The sequence below is a fragment of the Canis lupus genome, chromosome 20, assembly GCF_003254725.2.
Source record: "Canis lupus dingo isolate Sandy chromosome 20, ASM325472v2, whole genome shotgun sequence".
Classification (NCBI taxonomy): Eukaryota; Metazoa; Chordata; class Mammalia; order Carnivora; family Canidae; genus Canis; species Canis lupus.
In genome coordinates, this window is record NC_064262.1 from 42,953,674 (window position 1) to 42,978,801 (window position 25,128).

Consider the following 25,128-nt stretch of genomic DNA (forward strand, 5'->3'; position numbering starts at 1 on the left):
ACCCCTCTCCCTCCGCAAACCCCCACCCCACTCCCTCTGCAAGCCCCCCACTCTGCCCCAGGTGCTGCTGAGCCCCTTCCTGCACCCCAGCTCTGTGAGCAGGGCGCTCCGGACTGTTTTCTCTGTATGGGGCAATAGTCTGACTTCTAGTGAGTAAACCTGACATTTAACTGCAAAAAGTGAGCAGGAAATTGTCCCCTTCAACAGAAACCTCTGCGACAGTTTTCAAATTCGAAACATGCTCCAAGCAGTTCGGTTTGAAACAGGCTAAAAGAATCTTGAGCCAGCCAGTTCTTTAAATTCCCTATTAAAACATTGGTTTTGGGGCAGCCCAGGTGGCTCAGCCGTTTAGCGCCGCCTTCAGCACAGGGCGTGATCCTGGGGTCCTGGGATCGAGTCCCACGACGGCTCCCTACATGGAGCCTGCTTCTCCCTCTGCCTGTGTCTCTGCCTCTCTCTCTCTCTCTGTGTCTCTCATGAATAAATAAATAAAATAAATTCAAAATAAATTCAAAAATATGCCAAAAAAAGAGGAGAAAAAAAATATGCCAAAATGTTGATAATGGTTATCTCAGGGTGATTTTTCTTTGCCTTGGACTGTGTGTGCACGTGTGTGTGAGTGTGTGTGTGTGTGTGATCTATACTTAGGAATGGTTTTTCACCATAAAGGACAATAAAAGATGTTAGACCAAACTATTTACACAATTTAACCCATTTAAGAAGAACCAAACCTAAACTACTGCTCCCCTGCCTTCCCCCAACCAGCTCAAAAAAAGAAAACCCCAAACCTGACAAAAGGTTAACTCTCTGATTCCCTTTTTTATTTGAAGGGTAGAAATACATCATAATTATGGGAAGGGCATGGCATGCCTTGCCATGTGTTGTAACAGCTTCTTAACTGACTTTTGAAAGAATCATTGGTCAGGATGAGATTCCACGTCCTCCTGTGCTCAGCACACCTACCTATGATACCTTTGTCCTGGCTGCATGTTTTCCAACCACCCGGCCAGGTGAGCCTTGCTGTCACGTGACAGTTTCCTTGTTTCTAACGACACCGTCCCCTGAATAGTCTGCAGGTGACCCAGGTCAGTAGGAGTAGTGCTGAAATAGAATATATGTAAGGAGTTTACTAGGGGAACTGCCCGACCTTTAAGACCTAGAAAAGGAAAGAAGAAATCCGGGGGCAGGGTCGGGGGGGGGGTGGGGTCGTGCACCTGGGTGGCTCAGTCAGTTGAGTGTCTGCTTTGGTTCAGGTCATGATCCCAGGGTCCTGGGATCGAGCCCCATGTCCAGCTCCCTGCTCAGCGGGAAACCTGCTTCGCCCTTCTCCCTCTGCCTGCAGCTCCCCCTGCTTGTGCTCTCTCGCTTTCTCTCTGTCAAATAATGGATGAAATCTTAAAAAAAAAAAAAAAAAAAAGCTGTGTCTGGTATAGAGTATACTCGGGTCGGCTGGGTGGATGGAGAGAGATGGGTGATGGCTGACAGATGGGCAGACACCGAGGAGAGGCTGGCTGGGTCCGGGGTGGGCAGATATAAGCTGTGCGGGTAGCACCTTCTTAAGCATAAGTGTCTACAGAATAAGGACCCCACAGCTTCTCCTGGCACAGTAAGGACTTCATCACCCAACATCTGCTCCTCTTTCCACTCCATTTCCCGCCACTCATCTTTCAGCCCCACCAACTGTTCTGGACAGTTCTCTGTCCGCAAATGCCTACTCTCTGCCTCTACTCTCTACATGAGCCATTTCGTCCACCCGGGAAGCTGTCAGTGGCCTGGAGGCCTCCTTTCTCTGCCAGCCCCCAGCCCCACTGGTGGGGTCAGAGGAGGCGCCAACGAATATTTGTTGGACAGCTGAGCAACCTCTGTTAGGAAAAGCACGGGGTACGCGAGGTGGGGATGCTGGCGGTCTTCCCAAGGGTCTTCCCCTGTCGGGTCGTGTTACCTTTTAATAAGTGATTTATGTGGCCCGAAACCCCAGCCCTTTGCAGACCCATTCTTTACCTAAAGCCAAGAGGTAAACCAACCACATCAGGAAAGTGTCACCTCCTTCTAAGCAGCACCGTGACCCACCACCTCCAGCCAACAAAGGGCTTGTTTATAAGCTACAGAGCCAAGCTGCGCCAAAATACTTGCCAGAATAAAGCGGATTAAGGGTCCGAGCTCCTTTCCACGGGGCTGGGCCCATGACTGGGGATGCTTGTGTCCTTCCTGCTCCGGGGCCAGGCCCAGCACGAGGAATGTTAATTCTGAAGATTACGTTCCGGGTACCAACCAGCTCTGTGCAGCGCGCCGGCACTAGAGGAAACATAAAAGGGCACAAAACCTCTTCTTGAACGGGTCAGCAGGTCTCGGCGACCGTGTCAGCATCTAAGGCGGTGCTCTTTTGAAAGAAATTCGGGATGAAAATGTCCTTGTAGAAAAGAAAAGCACCAGAAACTGCTTTTCATACAAACATGCTCGAGTCACGGAAGAGAGGCGGACAAATGGGAACAGTTGCGTGGCTGGTGGCAGTGTGGATGCTTTTCCTCCGGAGTGTTCTCTCTATTATATCTGGTGAAGAGGAGGAAATCGGGGGACAGTTGCCTGTATTGGTTTGATGACACTCAGACTGGATGTCTCACTCCCCCTCGACGCCCAGTCTGCTCCTCTCTGGCGCTCAGAGCATGGCACCCCCAACTGTAGCCTTTCTGGGGAGCCTGATAAACTGCAGGTCTCAGGCCCCTGCTCCCCATCCCCGAGATTCTGACTCAGAGACCTGCGGGGAGGCAGGGGCAGGATCTACCTTTCTAGCAAGGTCCTAAGGGGTGCTGATGCTGCACGTCCTTGGACCAAGGTCAGGGTTGCTCTTGTGTCATCCACCGGGCCACCAGCTGCTAGGAGCCTGGTAGCCAGGTGCTGGAAAACGCTGAGCAGCTGGCTTCTGGTGGGAGAAGTAAGATCTAACTGGCAGCATTTGATGATCCTTGCACTGTACATACTCCCCCCATGGCCGATTTCACACTGGAATGTCCTGGGATGTGACAGCGTAAGGTCCTGGGACGTGGGGCTAGCAGAGGTGCACACTGCACACAGCCAGCCCTCAAGAGCTGGTCTGAGCTGGCCCCATGTGCCCCCGTGGACGGACACGTGGATGGCACTGCAGCTGCTCACTGTACTGTGTGCGTGTGTGCACAGTGCATGTGCGTGTGTGTTTCTGCAGTTCTCCTAGGTGGGACGGAAGCATGAAGTTCAAAGGTTGTAGCACATTGACCACATAAAATTTCCAAAGTCAACTCCGGATGGTAGGTGAGAAAAATGTGCTCAGTGAGTCCCTTGAGAAGCCAAGTCTGGGCTTCTAGACTCAGTGCTGGGAACCAGCATGTCTGGGCTCCTAGTAGCAACACAGTGAAGTGTTTCCTGCAAATACCCAACGTCCTCCTCCCAGCACCCCTGCAGTTGGTCCTGTTGTCCCCACTAAGAAGTAGGACACAAGTCCAGGAAAGAAAAGGAGGCTCCTGGAGGTGGAGCTGGGGCTCAGGCCACTTCCATGTCAGAGCCAGGCTCTTCCCCAGACCCCTGGTGTCAGGGTTTCCTGTTCTGATAAAGGCAGGACAGAAGTGACTGCTCCAGAGGCCCAGGCCTCCTCCCAGGTCCGAACTGGCTCCAGCTCAGGGCCCTTCCCCACACTGTGACCAGAGGTGGCCCAGATGAGCACCTGGTGTCCGCAGTGTCCCCTGTGGCTTTCAGGCAGCCCTCCCTCCACCCCTGCCCTTCTCCCAAATGTACACCCTCCCTCTGTGGGGCATACCCCATGCTCCTCGCCCTCTCCGGGACACCTCCTCCTCCCTAAGTTTAAAGCGGCTCTCTAAGTTAAAGCCGTGACTTACCATGCACAGCACCGTGGACTCTGACACAGCTCATCCCTGTCCCCCATGGTGGGAAGAGCCCCCTGCCAGGACACAGCGTCCACCTGCCAGTGGAGAAGCCTCCTCCCTGTCCACACGTTAGCATCCCCCAGGAGCTGGGAAACACCCTGACATCCATGATTTCCCCACCCCAAATCCTGATAGGGTTGGTCTCATGGTGTAGTAACTTTAAAGCTCCCCAGGAGATCCTGATGTGCACTGGGGATGAGAACTTCCATCTTAGATCCTTTTCCAAAGAGGCAGGAGTGTAGAAAATTAAACAGTCAACAATAAAACCTCTTAGGAATTTAATTTCAGTCCTTCAACAAGTTATCGATTGAGCATCTGCTGCGGTCCAGGGACAAAGCTGGCCATCACCCTTGAGGATGCCACGTCATGAACATACCCCTTCTGCGGAAGAGCTGACTGCCTGAAAGAGCCCAGAAAGGCTTCCAGCAGTGGTGGCATTTCATCTAGGCCTGGACAGATGAGTCTCAGCTCATTGGTAGATTTAGGGACAAAATCATTCCGGGCAGAAGAAGCCGTGTGTGCGAAAGACACAGAAGGATGAGCATCTGAAGGGAATGGCTGGAAACTATGTGGCCAGGATATCTGGGGTGGGGGCCAGGGCCATGGTGGGAGGGGACATGAGGAAGAGTCCAGCATGAATGCAAACCTAAGGTCATTGACTAACAGGTTGACAAGATGGAACTTCACTTGGACAGCAGAGCCAGGATTTCAGGCGGAGAAGCAGGGCCTTCAGAGCCGTGGGGGACTGGGAGGGTGCCAAGGTGGAAGCCAGGACCCCGTTCACCAGGGTAGCTGGTGATGATGCTGCTGGCACAGGGGACGGGCAAGGAGGGACCAGGGCCAGTGGAATGGGCATCTACAGGTTTTAGACCAAGGTGTCAGGTAGGGTGAAAGGGAACTTTCATTTTTCTTACTTGTGTCTCTGTTCTTCGTTTCCAAAAGTTGACTGGAGTTGACTCCAAATAACAAACTTTTAGGGGACAGCCAAGATGGGCGGGGGTGAACGAGGAGGAGACAGGTTACAGTAGGATGGGGTGCTGCAGGGAATAGCAGAGCGCTTCTCAAAGTGTGGTCCCCAGACCAGCAGCTTCTGCATCACCTGGGAACTTGTGGTCTGTACCCCCTTACACACACACACACCCTAAAAAGAAAAAAAATCAGGTTAAAAAGTCCCTGTGTGGTTTTGTAGAGACAAAGGTATGAAAGTGGAAAGAGTGTGAGTTTGAAAGCCTGAGCAAACTTTCCCCTGCAAGTGGCTGCATCTGATTGCTTGGTCTCTTCGTGGGTCTCAAAGGACAGAGATTTGTGGAGATGAATTTCATACAGAGAGGAATTTCTCTTGTAGTGAATTTTTTGGGTGAGGCAAACAGGGCAATTGGCTGCGATCGTTAGAGGAATAAGTAGCAACGTGCTCTAGAATGATGAACTCGTGTGTGTGTGTGTGTGTGCGCGCGTGTGTGTGCGCACGCGTTGGAGGTCATAAATGTACATAATATTTGTTCACGGTAGGAAATTTGGGAAATTGAGAAATGTACAAAGAAATAAAATACAAAATCACCCCCCAATTCCCAAAAGTCCAGTACCCAAAAGTCATGACTGTTATATTTTTTTGCAACCTAACCAAATCAGAGGCATATATTTTTTTAAGATTTTATTTATTTATTCATAGAGACACACAGAGAGAGAGAGAGAGAGAGAGAGAGAGAGAGAGAGAGAGAGGCAGAGACACAGGCAGAGGGAGAAGCAGGCTCCATGCAGGGAGCCTGACGTGGGACTCGATCCTGGGTCTCCAGGATCACACCCCGGGCTGCAGGCGGCGCTAAACCGCTGCGCCACCGGGGCCGCCCTAGAGGCATAATTTGTATGCGATTTTGTGTCTTGCTGATTTGACTGCACCTGCGACAGTCGTTTCCAAAATCATTTCAGTCTTTGTGAACTCACACCGCTCTTCGAGGTTCCGTTTACAGATGGCGCGTAAGGAACGTGCCCATTCTCCAACATGCGCTTAATCTCACAAACCTTGCAAGCCGCACGTCTCGGTGTTAAGCACATCATCAGTGTTGCCCGGGCTCGTCTATCCCCTGCCGCGCGGGGCCAGGGCCAGGTGGAGAGTGTTCCCCGGGTCCTGTACTGAGTACAAATGCCTCAGGCCAGCTCTTGGCCCACTGGAGGGTGAGCCAGCGCTCCTACTGGGAAATCTGCGCTTTTTTGCAGATAGGAGCCCTCTCTTCCCCGTGAATGGGCTTCTGGGGCTGCGCGATGGGCTGCCTGACACGGTGAAACCCTCCGGGGTGGGCTTCCCTGGCCAGAGGGTACAGGCATCCACCCCGCTGGGAGAGGCTGCTCTGTCCCTGGGGCCCCTCCTCCTCCTCTCAGGGTGCCTCTGAGCCCCACCTTCTCACCATCTGATGCTCATCAGGTCCAGGTTGGTCACCTGTGGACGGGGCTGAGCCACCCCAGTGTTTTCTACGGGGCCGATCCTGCAGGTGGCAAACTCAGCTGCGCGCCTCCGGGGCTCCGGAGGGCCCATCGCTTTGGCTCCCTGCTGCAGTCGTTCACAAAACCTTTTATTTTTCTTACAAGACTTTAAAAAAATTTTATGTGGGACTAGCGAGCCCTTTCAAGGACACGGCCAGGAAAACATCAGGTAGAATTTGTATTTCCAGCTGCTGTGTCCACGGTCTTCTCTCCCGCTTGGTTCTTTCTAGAGGACACAGGAAATGGGTGCTTGGGGTTGCTGTCCGTGCCTCACCTTCTGTCATTTCCACTTTATCCTCTTCCCCTGAGCTACAGGGTGTTTTTTTGTTTGTTTGTTTTTATTTATTTATTCATGAGAGACACAGAGAGAGACAGAGACACAGGCAGAGGGAGAAGCAGGCTCCCTGCAGGGAGCCTGATGTAGGAATCCATCCCAGGACCCTGGAATCAAGCCCTGAGCTGGAAGGCAGAAGCTCAACCCCTGAGCCACATAGGCGTCCCCAGGGTGTTTCCACCCCCGCTCCCATAGCCTCCATTGGCTTTAAATTCATTCGCTATATTTTTTTCATCTTCATAAAATATTTTCTATCCTTAAATTGTCCTTTCTTCCTCATTGCCTGAGGCTGTTCTATAAACATAGCATCCTTTTCACTCTTAGGGACCAAGTGCTAGAAATTTGCTCCCTGTTTCTTCTGTTTCTCAAAGCAAATCAATTTTGGAGGTAGACATTTGTTCCGATGCCTTAGTGTGGCCCTTGTATCTTGATCAGCGGTACATTATCTTAGGGCCAAAGACTGTCTTCTGAGTGCTCACCCCTTCTGAGGGAGGTGCAGGCCAATGTAGACCTGCCCAAGGTCCGTCTTACCTGATACGGCCACAAAATAAAGCGAGAGTTCGAAGGAAGCTGATATGAAATTTTAAAAGACACACTGGTTTTAGCAACGTGATGGACTTTCCCAGACCTCTCCATCATCTCTCTCTGGTAAGAGCTTCACAAATTGCCCACCCACGTAGAACACTTAGCATCAAGCAGTCATTCAGCAAACACTCACTGAGCCCCTACTTCGTATCAGGCCCTGTGTTAGGAACTGGAGATTCAGCTGTGGGCCAGGCAGACTGTATCTCTGCACTCAGGAGCTGGGGTGGACAGAACCACCCAGCTTTGGTGATCCGGAGAGGTTCCTGGAGGAAGTCATGTGTGTGGAAGGTCCAGTGAGCATGAAGGATCCTGTCCTGCATGCACCAAATATGCACTGTGCTCTGCTCTCTGCTCACCTCTGCTCCAAGCAGACCAGCGAGCAAGAGCATCCATGCTAAGTGAGGGAGACAGACACCAAGTAGACAGCTAAAATTGCAGCATAATGTCACATGGGTCACTGCTTGGAGGTCCAGCGGGGTGAGAAGTTGGAGGATCACTGTGGTGTGGGGGCTGTGGTCACCAAGGCAGACCAAGAAGGCCCCTGTGAGGAAGGCAGGTTTGGCAGAGAAATGAGAGAAAGGAAAAGGCAATTCAGGCAGAGGGAACACCACGGGCAAGTGTGCAGAGGCCGGACCGACGGGAAGGGCCACTCAGCTGCGGCGACATGAGGGAGGCCACCAGCCTGGAGAGGAAATGGGAGCCCTGGGTCTCAGAGCCTCAGAGGCCATGGGAGGGAATGTGGGTGCTATTCTAAGTGTAAGGAGGAGCCATAGAGGCTTTGACCAGGTGTAGGGGGCGGGGATGGGGGAGACAGAGAGTGATGCAATCTGACAATCAGCCTTCGGGGGCAGGGGCAGCTGTAGAGTGGACACAAGAAGATCAACACCAAGGGGACTGCGGCCAAGACGTAATGCTGGGCACTGGGGAGGTAGCAGTGAGTATGAGCTCTCCAGGCTCAGAGCTGTCTCTATATGCTCGGAATATAAATGTCCCCTGTGACTGGAAACACCCCCCTCACCCAGGGTCATGCAGTCGCACACAGGCCCGCGCCACCCGCACTCCGTGACCTATCTCTGCAGCACCGACCATTCTAGAGCTTAAGGACTTAGAAGGAATGATGCGATTATAAAGTCACCCGTCGGCCGGTTGGCAACCAACACAACACAACGATGGTCGTTTCCCACACGAATCCTCAGTGGCCGCTAAATCTAGCGGGCAGAGGTCCGATGCTGGGACACAGGATGCCTGCTTTGGCTCAGAGTGTCTCCCATCCAGCCACATAATCATTTCCCAGGAGCAAACAGTAACTTTCCGCAGAGAAGCCCAGCAGACCCCACCTTGACCAAGTGAGCGAAGTTAACCCGGCCAGGAATGGGGCAAGGCGGCATCACGTGCCTCTGGACAAAGACCGAGATGGCTTGGGTGTTCCTGCCAAAACCCAAAGCGAGGGACATTCCATAGAAGAACTGACTCGTCCTCTCCAACGTGTCAAGGTCACAAAAGACAGAGAGAGCCTGAGAGGCTGTCCCCGATTGAAGTTGGCCGACAAGAGGTGGCCTGAGACACTGCTCGTGATGGGGAGACCAGAGGGACGACAGGCGTCGGCAAGTCGGTCAAATTGCAGTGAGGTCTGCGGCTTAAATCGCAGTGCTGCTTCCATGTCACTCTCCTGGTTCTGCCCATTGCCCTGGGATGATGCAAGAGAATGTCTTGTTTTTAAGAACTATGTGATGAAGTATTGAGAGGTAAAAAGGAAAAAAATAGTGACTAAAGCAGTGAATTCTTTCCTACAGCTCTGTGGGTGCCTGGGCGTTTCTCCCTCCGGGCTTCACCAGGCCTGGCTGTCCTGGCGACATCTGCCGGGGAAGCCCTCACACATGGGCACTTGGCCCTGAGCTGGATGGGCCCTTGGTTCTCCTCCATGTGGCTTTTCATCCTCAGGTCCCCTGGACCGGCTTCCAGATGTAGCAGCCTCAGGGAGCACTCCAGGAGGTGGTGGTGAGGCTGCAAGGCGTCCTGAGGCCGGGGCTCTGGAACCACCATGCCATCCTCTCCCCCCACATCCTGTTGGACAGAGCTGGTCCCAGGACCAGCACAGATTCATGGGTAGGGAAATAGGAAGGTCTTCTCAGGAGCGGCTCCAGAGACTGTGCAGCCGTATTGAATCCCCCGCTGTGTGCCCCCACAAGGCGCGGGAGCGAAGGCCTTCGTCTTCCTCTTCCTGATGACAGGGGCGAGGGGGTCTCCTCAGGCTAAAACAGGGTCAGAGATTTTATATCAAAGGAACATGGGGAGAGGCCAATGGGAAGAGGGTTGGCTAATGGACTTGTTTTCAGAGTGATCACAAAACTAAATTTTCTTTTCTTGAGAAATATGTATATGTAGAAACACACTTTTTTTTGGTGTCCCCTTCTATGAATCTTAAGAAATGTATGGTTGTGTTACCACCACCACCATCATGCCCCTTAGAGTCAGCCCTTCCATTCCCAACCCCTGGCAACCACAGATCTGTTTCCATAGAAATGGTGACAGAATGTCATATAAATGAAACCATACATGTCCATCGGACAAATGAATGGATAAAGATGTGGTATATATATATATATCCAATGAAACTACTCAGCCATCAAAAAAAAAAAATGAAATCCTACCATTTGCAATGATGTGGATGGAACTAGAGGGTATTATACTATGGGAAATACGTCAATCAGAGAAAGACAGTTTTATGATCTCAGTCTTATGTGGAACTTAAGAAACAAAGCAGGATCATAGGGGAAGGGAGGGAAAAATAAAACAAGACAAAATCAGAGAGGGAGACAAACTGTAAGAGACTCTTAATCATAGGAAACAAACTGAGGGTCACTGGAGGGGAGGGGGTTAGGGGTGGGGTAACTGGGTGATGGGCATTAAGGAGGGCATGTGATGGAATGAGCACTTAGTATGAAATAAGACTAGTAAATCACTGACCTCTACCTCTGAAACCAAGAATACGTTATATGTTAATTGATTAGATTTAAATTTAAAAATTTACAAAAATGGGGGACCCCCGGGTGGCTTGGCGGTTTGGCGCTTGCCTTTGGCCCAGGGCATGATCCTGGAGTCCCGGGATCGAGTCCCGCATCGGGCTCCCGGCATGGAGCCTGCTTCTCCCTCTGCTTGTGTCTCTGCCTCTCTCTCTCTCTCTCTCTCTCTCTCTCTATTGTCTATCATTAATTTAAAAAAATTACAAAAATGGAATCATACAGTATGTCACCTTTTGAATCTAGCATCTTTAACTTAGCATAATGCTTCTGAGAGCCTCTGGCGCTATTGCATGAATTAGCAGTCTGTTCCTTTTTACTGGCTGAGTAGCATTTCGCTGTATGGACGTACCACAATTTATTTGTCCACTCACCCAGTGGAGGGCCATTAAGTTGTTTCCAGTTTCTGACAACTCTGAATGGAGCTGCCATAAACATGCACATGTAGGTTTTTGTGTGAACGTTGTCACTTCTCTAGAGCAAACACATAGGCGTACGATTGCTGGATCACACAGCAAGTGTGTGCTTAACTTTATGAGAAACTGCCAAACCACTTTTCAGAGTGGCTGCGCCATCTTACATGTCACAGGTGAGGCACAGGAGCTCCCCTAGATCCTCGCCAACACTTGGTATTGTCAGCATTTTTCTATTTTAGCCGTCCCAGTAGGTGTGTGGTGGCATCTCGGTGTGGCTAGAATGTGCTCATTTTCATAATGAATGGCAACGTTGAGCATCTTTTCATGGGCTAATTTGCCCATGAAATATATTTTCTTTGGTGAGACATCTGTTCAAATCTTTCATACATTTTTTAAAAGATTTTATTTACTCATGAGAGACACAGAGAGAGAGAGGCAGAGACACAGGCAGAGGGAGAAGCAGGCTCCATGCAGGGAGCCCCGTGTGGGACTCGATCCCGGGTCTCCAGGATCACACCCTGGACCAAAGGCAGGCGCTAAACCGCTGAGCCACCCAGGGATCCCCTCTTTCATACATTTTTTGAATGAGTTCTTCGTTTTCTCATTGTTGAGTTTTGAGAGTCCTTTATAAATATAGACACTAGGGATCCCTGGGTGGCGCAGCGGTTTGGCGCCTGCCTTTGGCCCGGGGCACGATCCTGGAGACCCGGGATCGAATCCCACGTCGGGCTCCCGGTGCATGGAGCCTGCTTCTCCCTCTGCCTGTGTCTCTGCCTCTCTGTCTCTCTCTGTGTGACTATCATGAATAAATAAATAAAATCTTTAAAAAAATAAAATAAACATCATCTTTAAAAAAAAAAAAATATATAGACACTAAGCCTTTGTCAGATATGTCTTTGGCAAATGTTTCTCCCAGTCTTTTGCTTGCCTTTTTAATTGTCCTAATTGTGTCTTTCATAGAACACAATTTAAAAACAAAATCTGACTTATCCATACCTTCTTTCATAGCTAGTGCTTTGGATGTGGTAGCCAAGAACTCTTTGCCTAGCCTGCAGTCAGAAAGTTTTTCTCCTGGGCTGTCTTCTAGAAGTTTTATAGTTTTGAGTTGTGCATATAGGTCTGTGATCCAATTTGAGATATTTGTTGGGTGAGGGGGGATGCATTTAAAATGTGAGATGTGGGTTGAGATTCATTTTTTCTGTATATGGGTGTTCAGTTGTTCTAACACCATTTTTGGAGAAAACAATTGCAGAGCAAATTCACTCGGATTGTGTTTTTGGATAGTTGGAGGGGTGATAGAACTGTCTGATGGGCAGGCCTCGAGAGCCCCCGTGCCCCCACCTGGGCACCACACCTTGGATTTCCAGCCTTCCCATGGGCAGTGGGCCATCAGGCAGGCCCTGTCAAAGAGAAAATCCTGCCACAGACCTTGCCAGGCCTCATGTGGTTACTGTTTAACACCTTGGGTGAAAATGAGCTTTTCTTGTAACCACTGAGGGTTTGAATGTTGCTCTGAACAGGTGGTGCCAACACAACCTTTGTTGTTAGGTTTGTGGTGGGTGGGAGCCCCCAGCAGCCTGCCTCTTGGACTCCCTGCTACCAAAGAGGAACCTGGTGTGATGCCAAAACATGTTTCTGCAGGGCAGGAAGGGAGCAGGGCCTGGCGGCGTCATCAGAACAGAGTCCAGAAGTGAGAGGGGACGCTTGTCGTAGGCCCCAGTGTGGGCAGGGAGCACAGACTCGGAATGCAAAGGCCTGGCAGTCCCGTGCGCACAGCTGGTGCCTGTTTCTCCAGGGTAGGAGGTGGCCCTGTTCCATCTCTGCTTGGTCTTGGTGCCAGCCATCCTACTTCTGCGATTTCTATCCCAAGGAAAGAACCAAACATGAGGGCCAGCCTTTGTCCCACTGCTCTATTTAGGATGAGAGGACACTGGCTACAGCTAAGTGTCCAAGGACAGATGAAAGGAGTCTGGGTGTGTTTACCTAGTGAAATACTGAGCAGCTACTAGAGGGGTGATGCACATGTACAGGTTGTGGTCAGAAGAGGGTTTGTGAGATCCTACCGGGGGAGAAAAGTGGGCTCTGAGGCCGCCCATATATTCAGTGGAGGCATCCTTGTAAATATTAGATGTTCACGTAAGCACGTTTACCTGAACATTTTTGGAATGAATTCCTTCTATAACCAGCCCTTAACCCCTACAGCTGTAGTGTCAGGGTTTTATTTTAATCCGGAGTCCTGCCCTCTTCTCCTCCTGGACCTTTTCTCAGGTCCACTGCCAAGGAGCTGGGGGGGAGGGGGGAGGATGAGCGGAGCTTCAGAGAAGGAGGGAAGGAGGGGTGGGGCTCACGGGAGAAGAAGCAGGGCAGTGCTCTGCAGGGCAGGAGTGGAGGGAGCCCCCCACCCAGCAGGCTGCCCACCTCTGACCCTCTGTCCAGGTGTCAGCAATGGAGAGGGCTTCTATAGCTCCATCCATACTGCCTGGCTCCCCACCATCATCACAGGAACTTGTTTGTGGGTGGCTCCTCAGGAACCAGCGGGTTTTAAATGTGTGTTAGTCATTGTACTCTTTATCCAAATAAAATAAAATTTTAGGCTGAAGGCCACTGTATAAAACAGATACACACACAGTAGAGGTGCTCTGAAAAAATGGTGACCTAGGCTCGGTCTGTTAGAGACCAACACATACACACCAAGCCCCTGCCTATGTCATTGGTTGGTACAACATAAGATGGACCAGGGTTTCTGGCAGAGGAGCTGAGGCAGCTGAGGCATTGAGGAAGGCACTCAAGGGGCTTGGAACGGTGGCAGTTGATCATTCAGGATGGAAGTATTTGAACATTTTAACTGACAAGTTCACATGTCATCCATGGATAGATAGATGAACAGATGGATAAATGAAAGATAAAAGGATACATGGATGGATGGATGCATGGATGGATAGATGCATGGATGGATAGATCAATGGATGGAAGAATGGTTCTGTTGATCTGTGGATGTATGTATGAGTGGGTACTCGGGTGGATGGATGGATGAATGGCTAGATGGATGGGTGGACCAGTGGCTATTTGGATGGGTAAATGGATGGCTAGATGTGTGGATGGTTGGGTGGATGAATGGATAGATGGATGGATGGATGATGGATAGATGGATGGTTGGAAGGGTGGTTGGTTGGATGGATGGGTGGATGGATAGGTGGATGGTTGGAAGGGTGGATGGTGGGATGCATGGGTGGATGGATAGGTGGGTGGATGGATGAACGAATGGAAGAATACGGATGGATGAATGACAGGTGAGAGGAATGAAGGAACAGTGCGTTGTGGAACAAGGAGGAAGAGGGTGAAGGCAGAAGGATGGAGGATGGATGGAAAGGTGAGAGGATGGGTGGGAAAGCAGAGGTATGAATGGACACATGGAAAGACTGAAGGAAAGAAGGGAGGGTGGATGGAAGGACAAGTGCGTGGAGGTCATGTGGGCTCGAGTAAAACCCATCAGTGATGGCCCGGTCTTGGCTCTGGACACCCACAGGCAGCTTCCTGGTGCCCTACATCATCATGCTTTTTGTAGAGGGCATGCCTCTGCTGTACCTGGAACTGGCGGTGGGGCAGCGCATGCGGCAGGGCAGCATCGGTGCCTGGAGGACCATCAGCCCCTACCTTAGTGGTGTTGGTAAGTGGGTACTCTCCAGTCCTTGCCCACCTGGAGACCCCCTGCCGTATCCCGGACAGCGGGGGGTTGGGTGGGAGGCCCATTGGCGGAACAGCTGGAGCAAGGAGTGAGCACAAGGCCTAAGAGAGAGCCCTTGAATGGGTGGACACACGGCCGAGGAGGGGGTGCCACAGAATGTCAGCTGAGAGGGGCTGGATTTCTTACCCACATGGCAGTGAGAAGGGGGACACACACCCGCTGGGGAGCTGAGGTCGCCATGCTTCTCTTCTCTGGGCCTCAGTTTGCTCTTCTGTAAGAGGGAGCTAGCTGCCCAACCAAGGAGCTAGAAGTCAGTGTGCCAGCCAGCTACCATTCAGGGAACTCCCCTAAGTGCTCCCTGCTAATTATTACTAACAACACCTCCCTCTCGGTGAGCACCTACTATGTGCCAGGTGCCAGCCCGCACGACAGATGCACATGAGCCCATGCAATCTTTGTCACACCACTGCGAGGCCGTGGGGCGCTGTCAAGATCTCCAGTGCGTGCAAGCAGAGGCACATGGGTTGTAAGCAGGGCACCACGGTGCACCCCCCGCCCCCCGGTGACTTGGAGCTGGCGTCCCCGGCACCTCTGGGAGATGGTTAACCTGCCCTGCGCAACCCTCACGTTCCAGGGCTGCCTGTGAGCAGGAGGACCTTTGGCCAGCCTTGGCCACGGTCTCTTCTGCTCAACCCTCCACCTGCAGGCAGGAAGGCGGGCAGGGAAGCCAAATGGGGTTTCAGGAGCGCGGACAGCGTAAACCGGTTCGGGGATTTAGTCTCCGAGGCAGAAGGAACGCATCCGTGGCCTCCCAAATCCTCCCGAGCCGCCCCCCCAGCCCCGCGCTGCCTCCTCATCTCGCAGGGCTGTTAATCTTTAACAAGGAGGTGTGTGGTTTTGCAACCTGCCCAAGCGATGGATCACAGAGGGCTTCTCCGAGGTGGCATTTGCTGCCAAGAGGGAAGATACCAGATGTTTGCGCCAAGCAGGGGTGCTGGCGAATGTTTAACCACCGGCTCTCACCCAACGAGGGGGAGGCAGGGCCGGGCTGGGGCATTTACTGATGCCGGTGGTGTGAATGCCCCCCGCCCCCCACGGCCCAAGGCCTGCCACCCACGCGGGTCCCAGGGGGTGGGCTGCGCCACGATGCACACAGTGGCTCGCGTGGGCTGGCTGCGCGCTCCCGCCCCCCTGCAGGCTGGCCGGCTTGGGGCAGACCCGTCCCCTCCACTCCCCAGGCCCCCGGGCCCCCCACCACCAGGCAGGGCTGGGCACATGCGACCCCACTTGAGGGAAGCCGCGGGGGACCGTCTGCGACTCCAGCCCCGGGTGGCATTGGCGGGCAGCCTGCCTCTCCGCTCGGGTCTAAGTGCCCTCCTGCCGCTAAGAGCTGAGCGCCCTGGGGCAGCCTCTGCACCTCGTTTCTGCCCTGGGAAGTGGAGGCAGTGACACCCCCGCCACGACGTTGTCGGGAAGACCCGAAGCACCTCAAGTACTCAGCACAGCACCTGGGCCCGGGGTGTTGCCAAGATGGGGAGTGGCTGGCGGGGCCGGGGCTGCGGGCAGGCCTCAGCGCCCCTGTGCCCCTCACAGGCCTCGCCAGCGTGGTGGCGTCCTTCTTCCTCGCCACCTACTACAACATCATCAACGCCTGGGCCTTCTGGTACCTCTTCCACTCCTTCCAGGTGAGCGGCCGCCCCCAAGGGGGATGAAGATTGGGGGTGGCGGCCTCGGGCTGGGGGCACGCCGAGCACCCCGAACCCCACAGTGGGCGTGTAGACCTCGCATCCGCCGCCCCGGCCTTTGTGTGTGCATGCACGTGTGTCCATTTTTTCTGGGGAGCAGCTTTCTAGATTCCCCCGGGTTCTCTCTGAAAGATGTGACCCCCACCCCCCCACCAGCAGCAAATATTGAGCACCTCCTCCCGCAGAAACCATGGAGACAGCCAATGGGATTCCTCCAAGCCAGCCAGCCAGGGGGAGGCCGCCCCTCCTCACTGCCTTTCCTCTGCGCCCGCCCTCACTCTCGGGGGGGCCCCCTGCCTACTGCCCCCTCTGGCCCTCCAGCACCCCCCTCTGTCTCAGACAGAAGGTCACTGAGCAGGTGCCACGCCCTTGCCCCTGAACCAGGCCTCCACAGGATACACACTGTCCTCCAAAGCAAGGCAGGGCTGGCCATGGACCGTGGGGTCCCCCAACCTGTAAGGCCACTCTCTGGAACACTTGGGCACAGCCTTGAATCTTTGGCACCCCCAGGAATGCTTGGAGGAATGACCTCAATGACGGGGACTTGGCATTGTCACTGGGAAGATGCCACATCCACGCCCGACTCTGGCTACCCAGTCAGCCCTACCCGGGTCCCTCCACTGAAAAATGCCCTGTGTATGTCTCTGACAGGAAGGACTCTCTGCTCTGAGCTTAGTTGCAGCCCCTCATCTTCTCCCTGACTCCACAGCCCTGCCTCTCTTCCCCCTTCTGGGTAGAAATAGCAGCGGCCCTTATTCTTCACTCCAGTGACCTTTCCTCCTCCTCTGTGTGGAGCTGTCATGTGCAGTTGGGCAGGTTGTGCACTGCACAACAGCACCCCCAAATAATGGTTGCCAGACACATCACCAGTGTTACAGATCTGTATAAAGACAGTTTTCCAAAGATGGAAGCAACGTGTCCTGTTTTTGCAAAATCAGAATAGTTTGACCATGTTCCATAGTGTGAAAACAAGAAATGAGACACATTTTTCTAACTCTCCAAAGTATGAGGACCAGCAATTCCTGAAAATCACTTAATGGTCCATTCGTTCCATCCTTCATGGGCGCATGGACTTCCCCTTCACTCCCTGTGCTCTGGAGACCTCTTGTGTGTTCACGCAGGGGCAGGGATGGTATGAGCAGTAGGCACTCACTCACACTTGCTCTGAGCCAGGCATAGTTGCAAGCACGTTAGAAGCAATCACCTAGGAACCATCACCACGGCCCTGTGATGTGGGGTGCCCTGGAGTGCCTGAGGCAGAGGAGAGCTGAGTAGCTGGGAGCTTGGCCTCAGGGGCCACGCTCTTGTCTATCCCACTACCAGGCAGTCTTCCCAGCTTCCTGTCTAACCTTCCCCCCCACCCCGGGGCGGGGGTGGGGTGGAGTGGGGGGGTAGCAGCCGGGCGGGGGTGGGGGAGTGGGGTGGGGGGAAGCTAATAGAAATGCAGATGCAATGACCCCAGCCCTGACCCACTCATTCAGACAGAGGAGGGGAGGCCGGGTACCTGGAAATGGGCAGGTTAATCAACCCTTACATACATGCTAAAGCCTCTTCACCCTGGCTCTGCACTGGGATCCCCCAGGGAGCGCTCAAAACTCCCATGCCCAGGCCCCACCCCAGACCAATGAAACCAGAGTCCCAGGGGGTGCAGCCTGGGCACCGTATTTTTTAAATATTTTTTAAAGCGTCCCTTCCCCCAGGGGATTCAATCCCGTAGCCAAGGCTGAAACCAGGCCGGGCCAGGCTGCCTCAGCAGTGGTCCAGCGGTGGGGGGACCAGTCAGTCCCACACAGGCCGGCTGAATGGCCAAGGGCCTGTAGGCTGGGTAGCTCCACTGGGCTCCAGGCCCACAAGGGACCCTCCCACCTGCCTGGGGAGTGGAGCTGGCTGTGGCCCGCACCTCATCAGTTGGCTCCGCATAGTCATTCCCTCCATGAGTCCCTGTCACTCAGCAGTGTGGCCCGAAGATCTTTACATCAGCCGGTTTCCAGGCGGGCCACAATGACTGCCACAAGGCCCCAGGAAGCCCCGGCCAGGAAAGAGCAGGGCATCACTTCCCCGCATTTTCTTTTCTTTTCTTTTCTTTTTTTTAAGATTTTATTTATTCATTCATGAGAGACACACACAGAGAGAGGCAGAGACATAGGCAGAGGGAGAAGCAGGCTCCAGGCAGGGAGTCCGACATGGGACTGGATCCCGGGTCTCCAGGATTACGCCCTGGGCCGAAGGCAGATGCTTAACTGCTGAGCCACCCAGGTGTCCCCATTTCGCTGCATTCTCCCGGTCAAAGCAAATCCCAGGCAGCCGGGAGTCACGGGGAGGGGCCATAGATGCCACTTTTCAATGGAAGGAACCATTGGTGGCTGTCTTTGGAAGTAATTCCACATTGAAGCTGGAAACCCACTTATTCCAACGGGCGAAGACCACCGATTGCTGCCAGGGTCCCACCCACACGGTGTCCCCTGGAGCATTTTCCAGGTGGACTCAAACCTGAGCTCCAGCTGCTCGCTGGCAGAGCGGCCTGGCCCCTCGGGTGGCATCTGCTTCCTATGAAATGCACAGATGGAACCCAGCGGGTGAGGACTTGCTTCTGTCCATGGAGAACTTTTGTCGAATGAAATCTGAGCTTATGGGACCCTGACATAAGGGGCCTGGTGGAGCAGAGGTGGGACTCCTAACCCACCCCCTGCCCACTCCGGAGCCAGAATTAAATCCACTGCCCTCCCTCCTTCAGCTCGTACCTGTATGAGCACTTGGCCTTGGGCAACAGTCCTTGGGCACACACATCCTTAGGCTCCTGTGTTCCAAAGTGACGGAGAACCCAGTTCAAACCAGCTGAAGCAGCAGAGGCTCTTCCTAGCTCCATCTGCAGAGTCCTGGGAGTGGCATTGCTTCAGGTATAGCTTGACCCAGGCTCAAACGAAGTCAGCGGTGCCAGACTCCACCTTAGGGGCACAAGAAGGCTGCAGGGAGGCTGCGCCTCATCCCCACCTGACTCTTTAAACCCAGAGTCCCTCGTGGGAGATGCCTGTCTCCACCACCATTTAGTGAGGGCAGGACCCAAGTCTTATTCAAGCCAGGACTTGCTAGGAATGTGTGGAAATAGGCAGAGTCCACCCAAATGCTATTTATCCGGAGCTCCCTACCACTTGCCTTTGGCACAGACCCCGGGGCAGGCAGAGGGGTGGGCAAGTGTGGGGCAGAGGGAAGGCTCCCAGTGTGCCCCAATTGGAAGGTGTGGGAGATGGTGGGTGTGCTAGCCACGTGATGAGGGGAGCATCTTTGGCCTTCCCCGGTTGGTCTGGAGCTGGGGAGCACACAAGTGAGGGAAGCTGACGGTCCCTGACCAGGGCCTGCCCCCTCCCCCCACTGCAGACGTGGGGTGGTTACTGCAGACGTGGTGGTTGGAGCCCCCCTGGGCTCCTTGCTGCAGACATTGTGGGTTCTGCTCGCAGAGATGGCCTGGCCATTGTCCTTTTGATCCAGGCTTTGGACCCATGATACAGCGAGGTCATCCTCAACGAACACCTGTAGGGTGGCACTGTGTGTGGAGCCCTCTGCCCACCTCTCCCCCCCACCCCACACCCCATCCGTGCCCCTGACCAACCCTCCCATTCCCTGTCTGCCTTCAGGTACTCGGGCCCCTGTGCTTTGGGGACCAGCACCCTCCCATTGGGGCCGTGCCCATCCTCCCCACCCTGCTCTTCGGCCTCTGCCCTCACCTGTCCTGTGTAATGCTTCTTTTGATCCCAAAGGATCCCCTGCCGTGGTCCGTGTGCCCGCTGAACCACAACCGCACGGGCTACGACGAGGAGTGTGAGAAGGCGTCCTCCACGCAGTACTTCTGGTACAGGAAGACCCTCAACATCTCCCCGTCCATCCAGGACAGCGGGCGCGTGCAGTGGGAGCCGGCGCTCTGCCTCGTGCTGGCCTGGCTCGTCGTGTACTTGTGCATCCTGCGGGGCACCGAGTCCACCGGCAAGGTGGGACCGCAGAGCCTCCCCCGGGGCCCGGGCAGTGCCACGGGGCTGCCTCCCGCACTCGAGGGGCGGAAGCCGTGCTGGGGAACAGGGTGCCGACAGCATCGCTGGCACGAGTCACTCCTAGGCGACATGGCCAGTGCCGCGCCAAGTTGTGGTCTTGAAATGAGGACTCTCCCAGCTACCTAAAGGGATGAGCAGGTCTGTGCCCGCCAGCCCCAAATCCGTGCCACCCAAGTGGCACCGAGCAACTCAACAGCGAGTTTTCCCTGGGCTGGAGATGTCCCCAAGACCCCCTAGCCGCTGGCTCTCCAATTCAGCTGCACGTCAGTGACATGCGGAGAGCTTCTAAAACTCTGGGGTCTCAGTCTTCCCCGGGAGGTCCTGGAGCAATCGGTATGGGAAGGGACCTGGGCATCGGGTAGTTAAAAGCTCCCACGGGTGATTCTAATCTAATCTAATCTGCCGCTGAGTCCAAGAACCTTTGCTCTAAGCTGCTGTCACTGACCCCGCGGAGCTGTCAGGCCTGATTTATAGACCTGGTGTGTCCCTGGTGTGTTCCCAGGCTTAGACTCCCGCAGGGGCTGAGATGCTCTTTAATCTGCCCCCATGGAGACAGTCTTCCTGCAATGTCTCTAGCATCTGCCAGCTCTGTGGATCTGCAGCAGATGCCTGGCCGCCCGGGGCGTGCCCTGCCTCATACGTGGTCACTCCTCCTAGCTCATCCCCGGGGGGTCAGGCATGCACCTTGTTCCCTCTTGCAGGAGCCCTTCACAGTAGAGTTCATTATCCCACCCACTGGAGCGTAGAGGGAAAACGGGACCTGCCCAAGGGCACCTACCAGCAAGGGCAGAGCCAGGGTAGACCCAGCTTTGCTCTTGAGACTCCCCATCATCCATCCTGGTCTGATATGCTACCTCTTATTTGCTCTCTCCACACCTTTTATGACATAATTCACCCCAACTGTTCCCCTCAGAAGATCCTAAGAGGCCACCTGTCCTCACCCTCCTGACCACCTGAGTCGCCTCCTCCAGCCCCACCGTGTTTCTCTTGAGGCAGCGAGACCAGAACTCCTCGTGATACTTGACCCCAGCACCATGCTCATCCCATGGCCACCATCTTGAAGCTTGGCTCATACTTTATGCTCGTAAAAAAAAAAAATGTTTTTTGCAATTTGTCTTTGCTTGATTCTAATGAACGTGACAAAAGATCTGAGGTCAGCATCTGTAAGCTTCGACATGTGACGAGGCCCTCTTTTCTAGATCATTTATAAATGTGCGAAATGAGGTCATGTCATGCCATGAATTCTTATTTATTCTTACTATTTCCTCTACTCAAGCCATACCCTCTCTCCAAGACAGAAGTGCCCCCAATAGCTTTATGTATGGGCAGCAATCCTGTTAAAAACTGTGTGGTATTTCCTCACCTCTTCTCTTAGAATATCCGCTCCCCCTCCCACCACCACCAAGAGTTGTTGTGGACTGGTCAGAAATGGTTCCTCCCAACGATGTAGACTGGGTCACATGTCTGACTTCCCTGATGAGGAGAAATGAGCCCAGAGAGCCTGCCAGGAAACTTACAGACCTAAGGGGAAGGAAGGAAGCCCCAAGGGCCTGCTCTCAGTGCCCCCTATGTGTCCACTGGTTATGGACATTGGTCACCCCTCTTTAGCTCATTGGCCAGATGTCCTTGCCCTCATCTGTCTCCATGTCACTCCTGGTTTATTTTCTTGTCAAGTCAGCTGGATTGATGACTCTTCTCAAGTTATGATGACCTCAGTGAAGAACCAATGATAAAAAAAAAAAAAAAAGAACCAATGATAACAGGCAGGCCCCACCTCTGCCTGTGTGCCTGGGGTGAGAGGGCACGACCGCTCTTCTGGTGGCCTTGGGAATTTCCAGGATGATGGTGCCACACCTCAGTAGGAATGGAGGGCTGAGTGCGATCCCATCCAAGCCCATCTGGACGTGGGCCTCCAACCAGATGTCCCACATGAGGACCCAACCTTCAAGCAATTCTATCTCGCAGGATAGAATTTTGCAAAGTATTTCTGTGCTTTACGTAAAGAGGCTCTGGTGCACATCCAAGTCGACATAGAGGAAAGACGCTGGTCCTGGACAGGCACGCGTGCACTTGGAGGTCCCTATTTGAAGGCAGTGGAAGAGTGAGAGTTAGCAGAACCAAAGTACGAGACTGCCGAAACTACCACAAAAACCAAGGATAAAATGCCACTGAGCTTGTGATGCATGTCAGCAGGAAGAGAAGACCTAAAAAAAAAAAAAAAAAAAAAAAGAAGGAAGAGAAGACCTGATTTTTTTTTTTTTTATAATTAGGACTGTTGCTTTGACCCATTTATCCAACAACCCATTTTTTAAAAATTTTTTATTTATTTATGATAGTCACAGAGAGAGAGAGAGGCAGAGACATAGGCAGAGGGAGAAGCAGGCTCCATGCACCGAGAGCCCAACGTGGGATTTGATCCCGGGTCTCCAGGATTGCGCTCCAGGCCAAAGGCAGGCGCTAAACCGCTGCGCCACCCAGGGTTCCCGAGAAGACCTGATTGACCAAAAATTCCATTTATGTGCAGCTTTAAAGCCTGCAAGAGTGAAGCCTTTTATAAAAAAAAAAAAAAAAAAAAAAAAAAAAAAAAAAACAAGCTCAGATTGTTGAATTTCAGACATATTTCTGATAGGGACACCATCCCCACACCACCATCACCACTTTTCCTTCACGAGCCCTCATGCCCAAGCTTCTCCCTGGTCTCAGTTCTGGAGACACGTGCCCTTGATCCAAGGCCCTGAGTTTCTTTTTCTCTTTAAAGACGCCATAAATGGTGTAGGTGATGGTGCTTTCTGCTGCATGGGGGCCACTAGGAAGCTGGATGGGGAAGGAATCTGGTTCCCAAACGGTCCAGCCCCTCCCCCCACACACACACATCTTGTGGGCTTTCGCTTTGGGCTCAACTTCCTGGATCGCTCACATTGTCTCTCTTCTAGCAATTAAAACTAGCAATGCCCTAGGTATCCCCAAATCCTTTCTGCAGTAGAGCCCGGGTGCAGGGAGGGTGGGAGGTAGAGGCCTCGACCCAGTTTCCTCTGGTCTAGGAAGCAGGTTGCCTGGCGGTTACGGAGGCGGGGAAATGCATGCCAGCACCCCAGCTCCCCAGCCCAAACTCAGAGCCTGTGGCCATGCCTTTCCAGCCGTCGTAGCCCGAACGCCCAGGACGGGGCCGTGTGCTCCATGGGGACCAGGGGTCTGTCCCAGGGACCAAGGGGGCCCGTGGTCCCGCGTCTCCGAGGCTGACTCTGCCCTCTGGTGCCCCCTGGTGCCCGCAGGTGGTGTACTTCACCGCGTCGCTGCCTTACTGCGTGCTCCTCATCTACCTGGTCAGGGGCCTCACGCTCCACGGAGCCACCAACGGCCTGGCCTACATGTTCACCCCCAAGGTACCGGCTGGAGGGAAGGGGACCTGCCATATTCCAGGATGGGTGGAAAGAGGGGAAGACCCTGGGAGGTGGGTGGGAGCCCACCAGGCTGGGGCAGCAGAGATTGCCCATGGGCGCTGGGTGACCTCCTCAACCAGGCCGGCCCCAAACCCCGTTCATTCTGGGGCACTGACTCTTTTGTTGACTCCTCCTCCGTTGTCCTCCCTGAGCCCCAACCGACCACTACCACAGCCTCAAGTCTGGTCTCCTGGCCCATCCACTCTCCGCTCGCACCCTCCTGGCAGCCTGTGGACTACATGATTCATCCCCCAACCACCTGTCTTTCCTGGCTGTGCACCTCCACGTACCCCTTCCCTACAGGGAAGAATCCACACACCGCAGGGTATTCTGTGCTCCCCGGCACCCCACAGCCAACGCTCATCCAGCAGCAGGGGGTGTGGAGACGGAGGCGGGGGCACTGTTGCCTTTGGGACAAAGGAGCTCTTCATTTAGCAAATCCGACCCCTAGAAACAAAATGGCTGTGGGGGCAGCACCCCCCCACCCCGAATGCTCCCCACATTCCACATGGCCCCCAGCATCAACCCAGACCGAGACCTCCAGAGCAGGCCGCACCACCTCCGTCCCTCCAGGCGCAGGCCCGCTGCTCACGGTCAGGGGCTCGGCACCCGTTTAAATGACTTCACTCCGCTTCTTGCAATTGCACACGTCGGCTGGGAAAGGCGCTGGGGAGCATCGGGCCTGAGTGATGCGTGCGCTTCAGCTGCTGGGGAGCGGACCAGGAGAGCTGGGCTGTGGCCCCAGGCCCCTGGCACGCCCTCTCGGTCCCCTTTCTGCACCTCCTGCCCCTGCCCGTCGGTCACAGAGGTGGCTCACTGGCCCCGTCCCCTGTGGGCTTGCAGTTGGAGCAGCTGGCCAACCCCAAGGCCTGGATCAACGCGGCCACCCAGATCTTCTTCTCCCTGGGCCTGGGCTTCGGCAGCCTGATCGCCTTCGCCAGCTACAACCAGCCGTCCAACAACTGCCAGAAGCACGCCATCATCGTGTCCCTCATCAACAGCTCCACCTCCATCTTCGCCAGCATCGTGACCTTCTCCATCTATGGCTTCAAAGCCACCTTCAACTACGAGAGCTGCCTGGACAAGTAAGCCCAGCCCAGCCACCCCAGGAGCCCTGGGCCTCAGGTTGGGGGGTGCGTTCCCCCAAGCTCCCAGGTCTGCCTGGGAAGAGATGGGTGCCGGGAAGGCAAGGGGGCAGGGGCAAAGGCCACCAGCTTCACAGCCCTCCACCTGGGGCCCCAACCCGGGCACCCAGCCTGGGGACTGAGGGCAGTTCAACAGACAAACCGTACGTAGTTTCTTCTAGCCCATCAAGTGCTCTCTGGGTGAGCCATGGAGGTCCCAGAACTCACTCCCTGCCCCCCCTTACCCAAAACTCGACAAACCTCATCCATGTCCATCACTGTCCCACACGGGAGTGAGTCACTGGCCACAAGTGGCTACCTACAGATTTAAATGGAGATTGACT

General features: G+C 54.0%; 1 protein-coding gene across 1 annotated transcript in view; it reads left to right on the top strand.

Moving 5' to 3' along the window:
- The window catches only part of SLC6A20 (solute carrier family 6 member 20), a 38,092-nt gene that overhangs the window by 543 nt on the left and 12,421 nt on the right, over positions 1–25,128 (top strand). Inside the window, exons 2-6 of the mRNA XM_025458251.3 lie at positions 14,274–14,414; positions 16,026–16,117; positions 19,933–20,160; positions 23,493–23,603; positions 24,504–24,745. Of these exons, the coding sequence (XP_025314036.1) occupies positions 14,274–14,414; positions 16,026–16,117; positions 19,933–20,160; positions 23,493–23,603; positions 24,504–24,745 (814 nt within the window). The remainder of the gene's footprint in view (positions 1–14,273; positions 14,415–16,025; positions 16,118–19,932; positions 20,161–23,492; positions 23,604–24,503; positions 24,746–25,128) is intronic.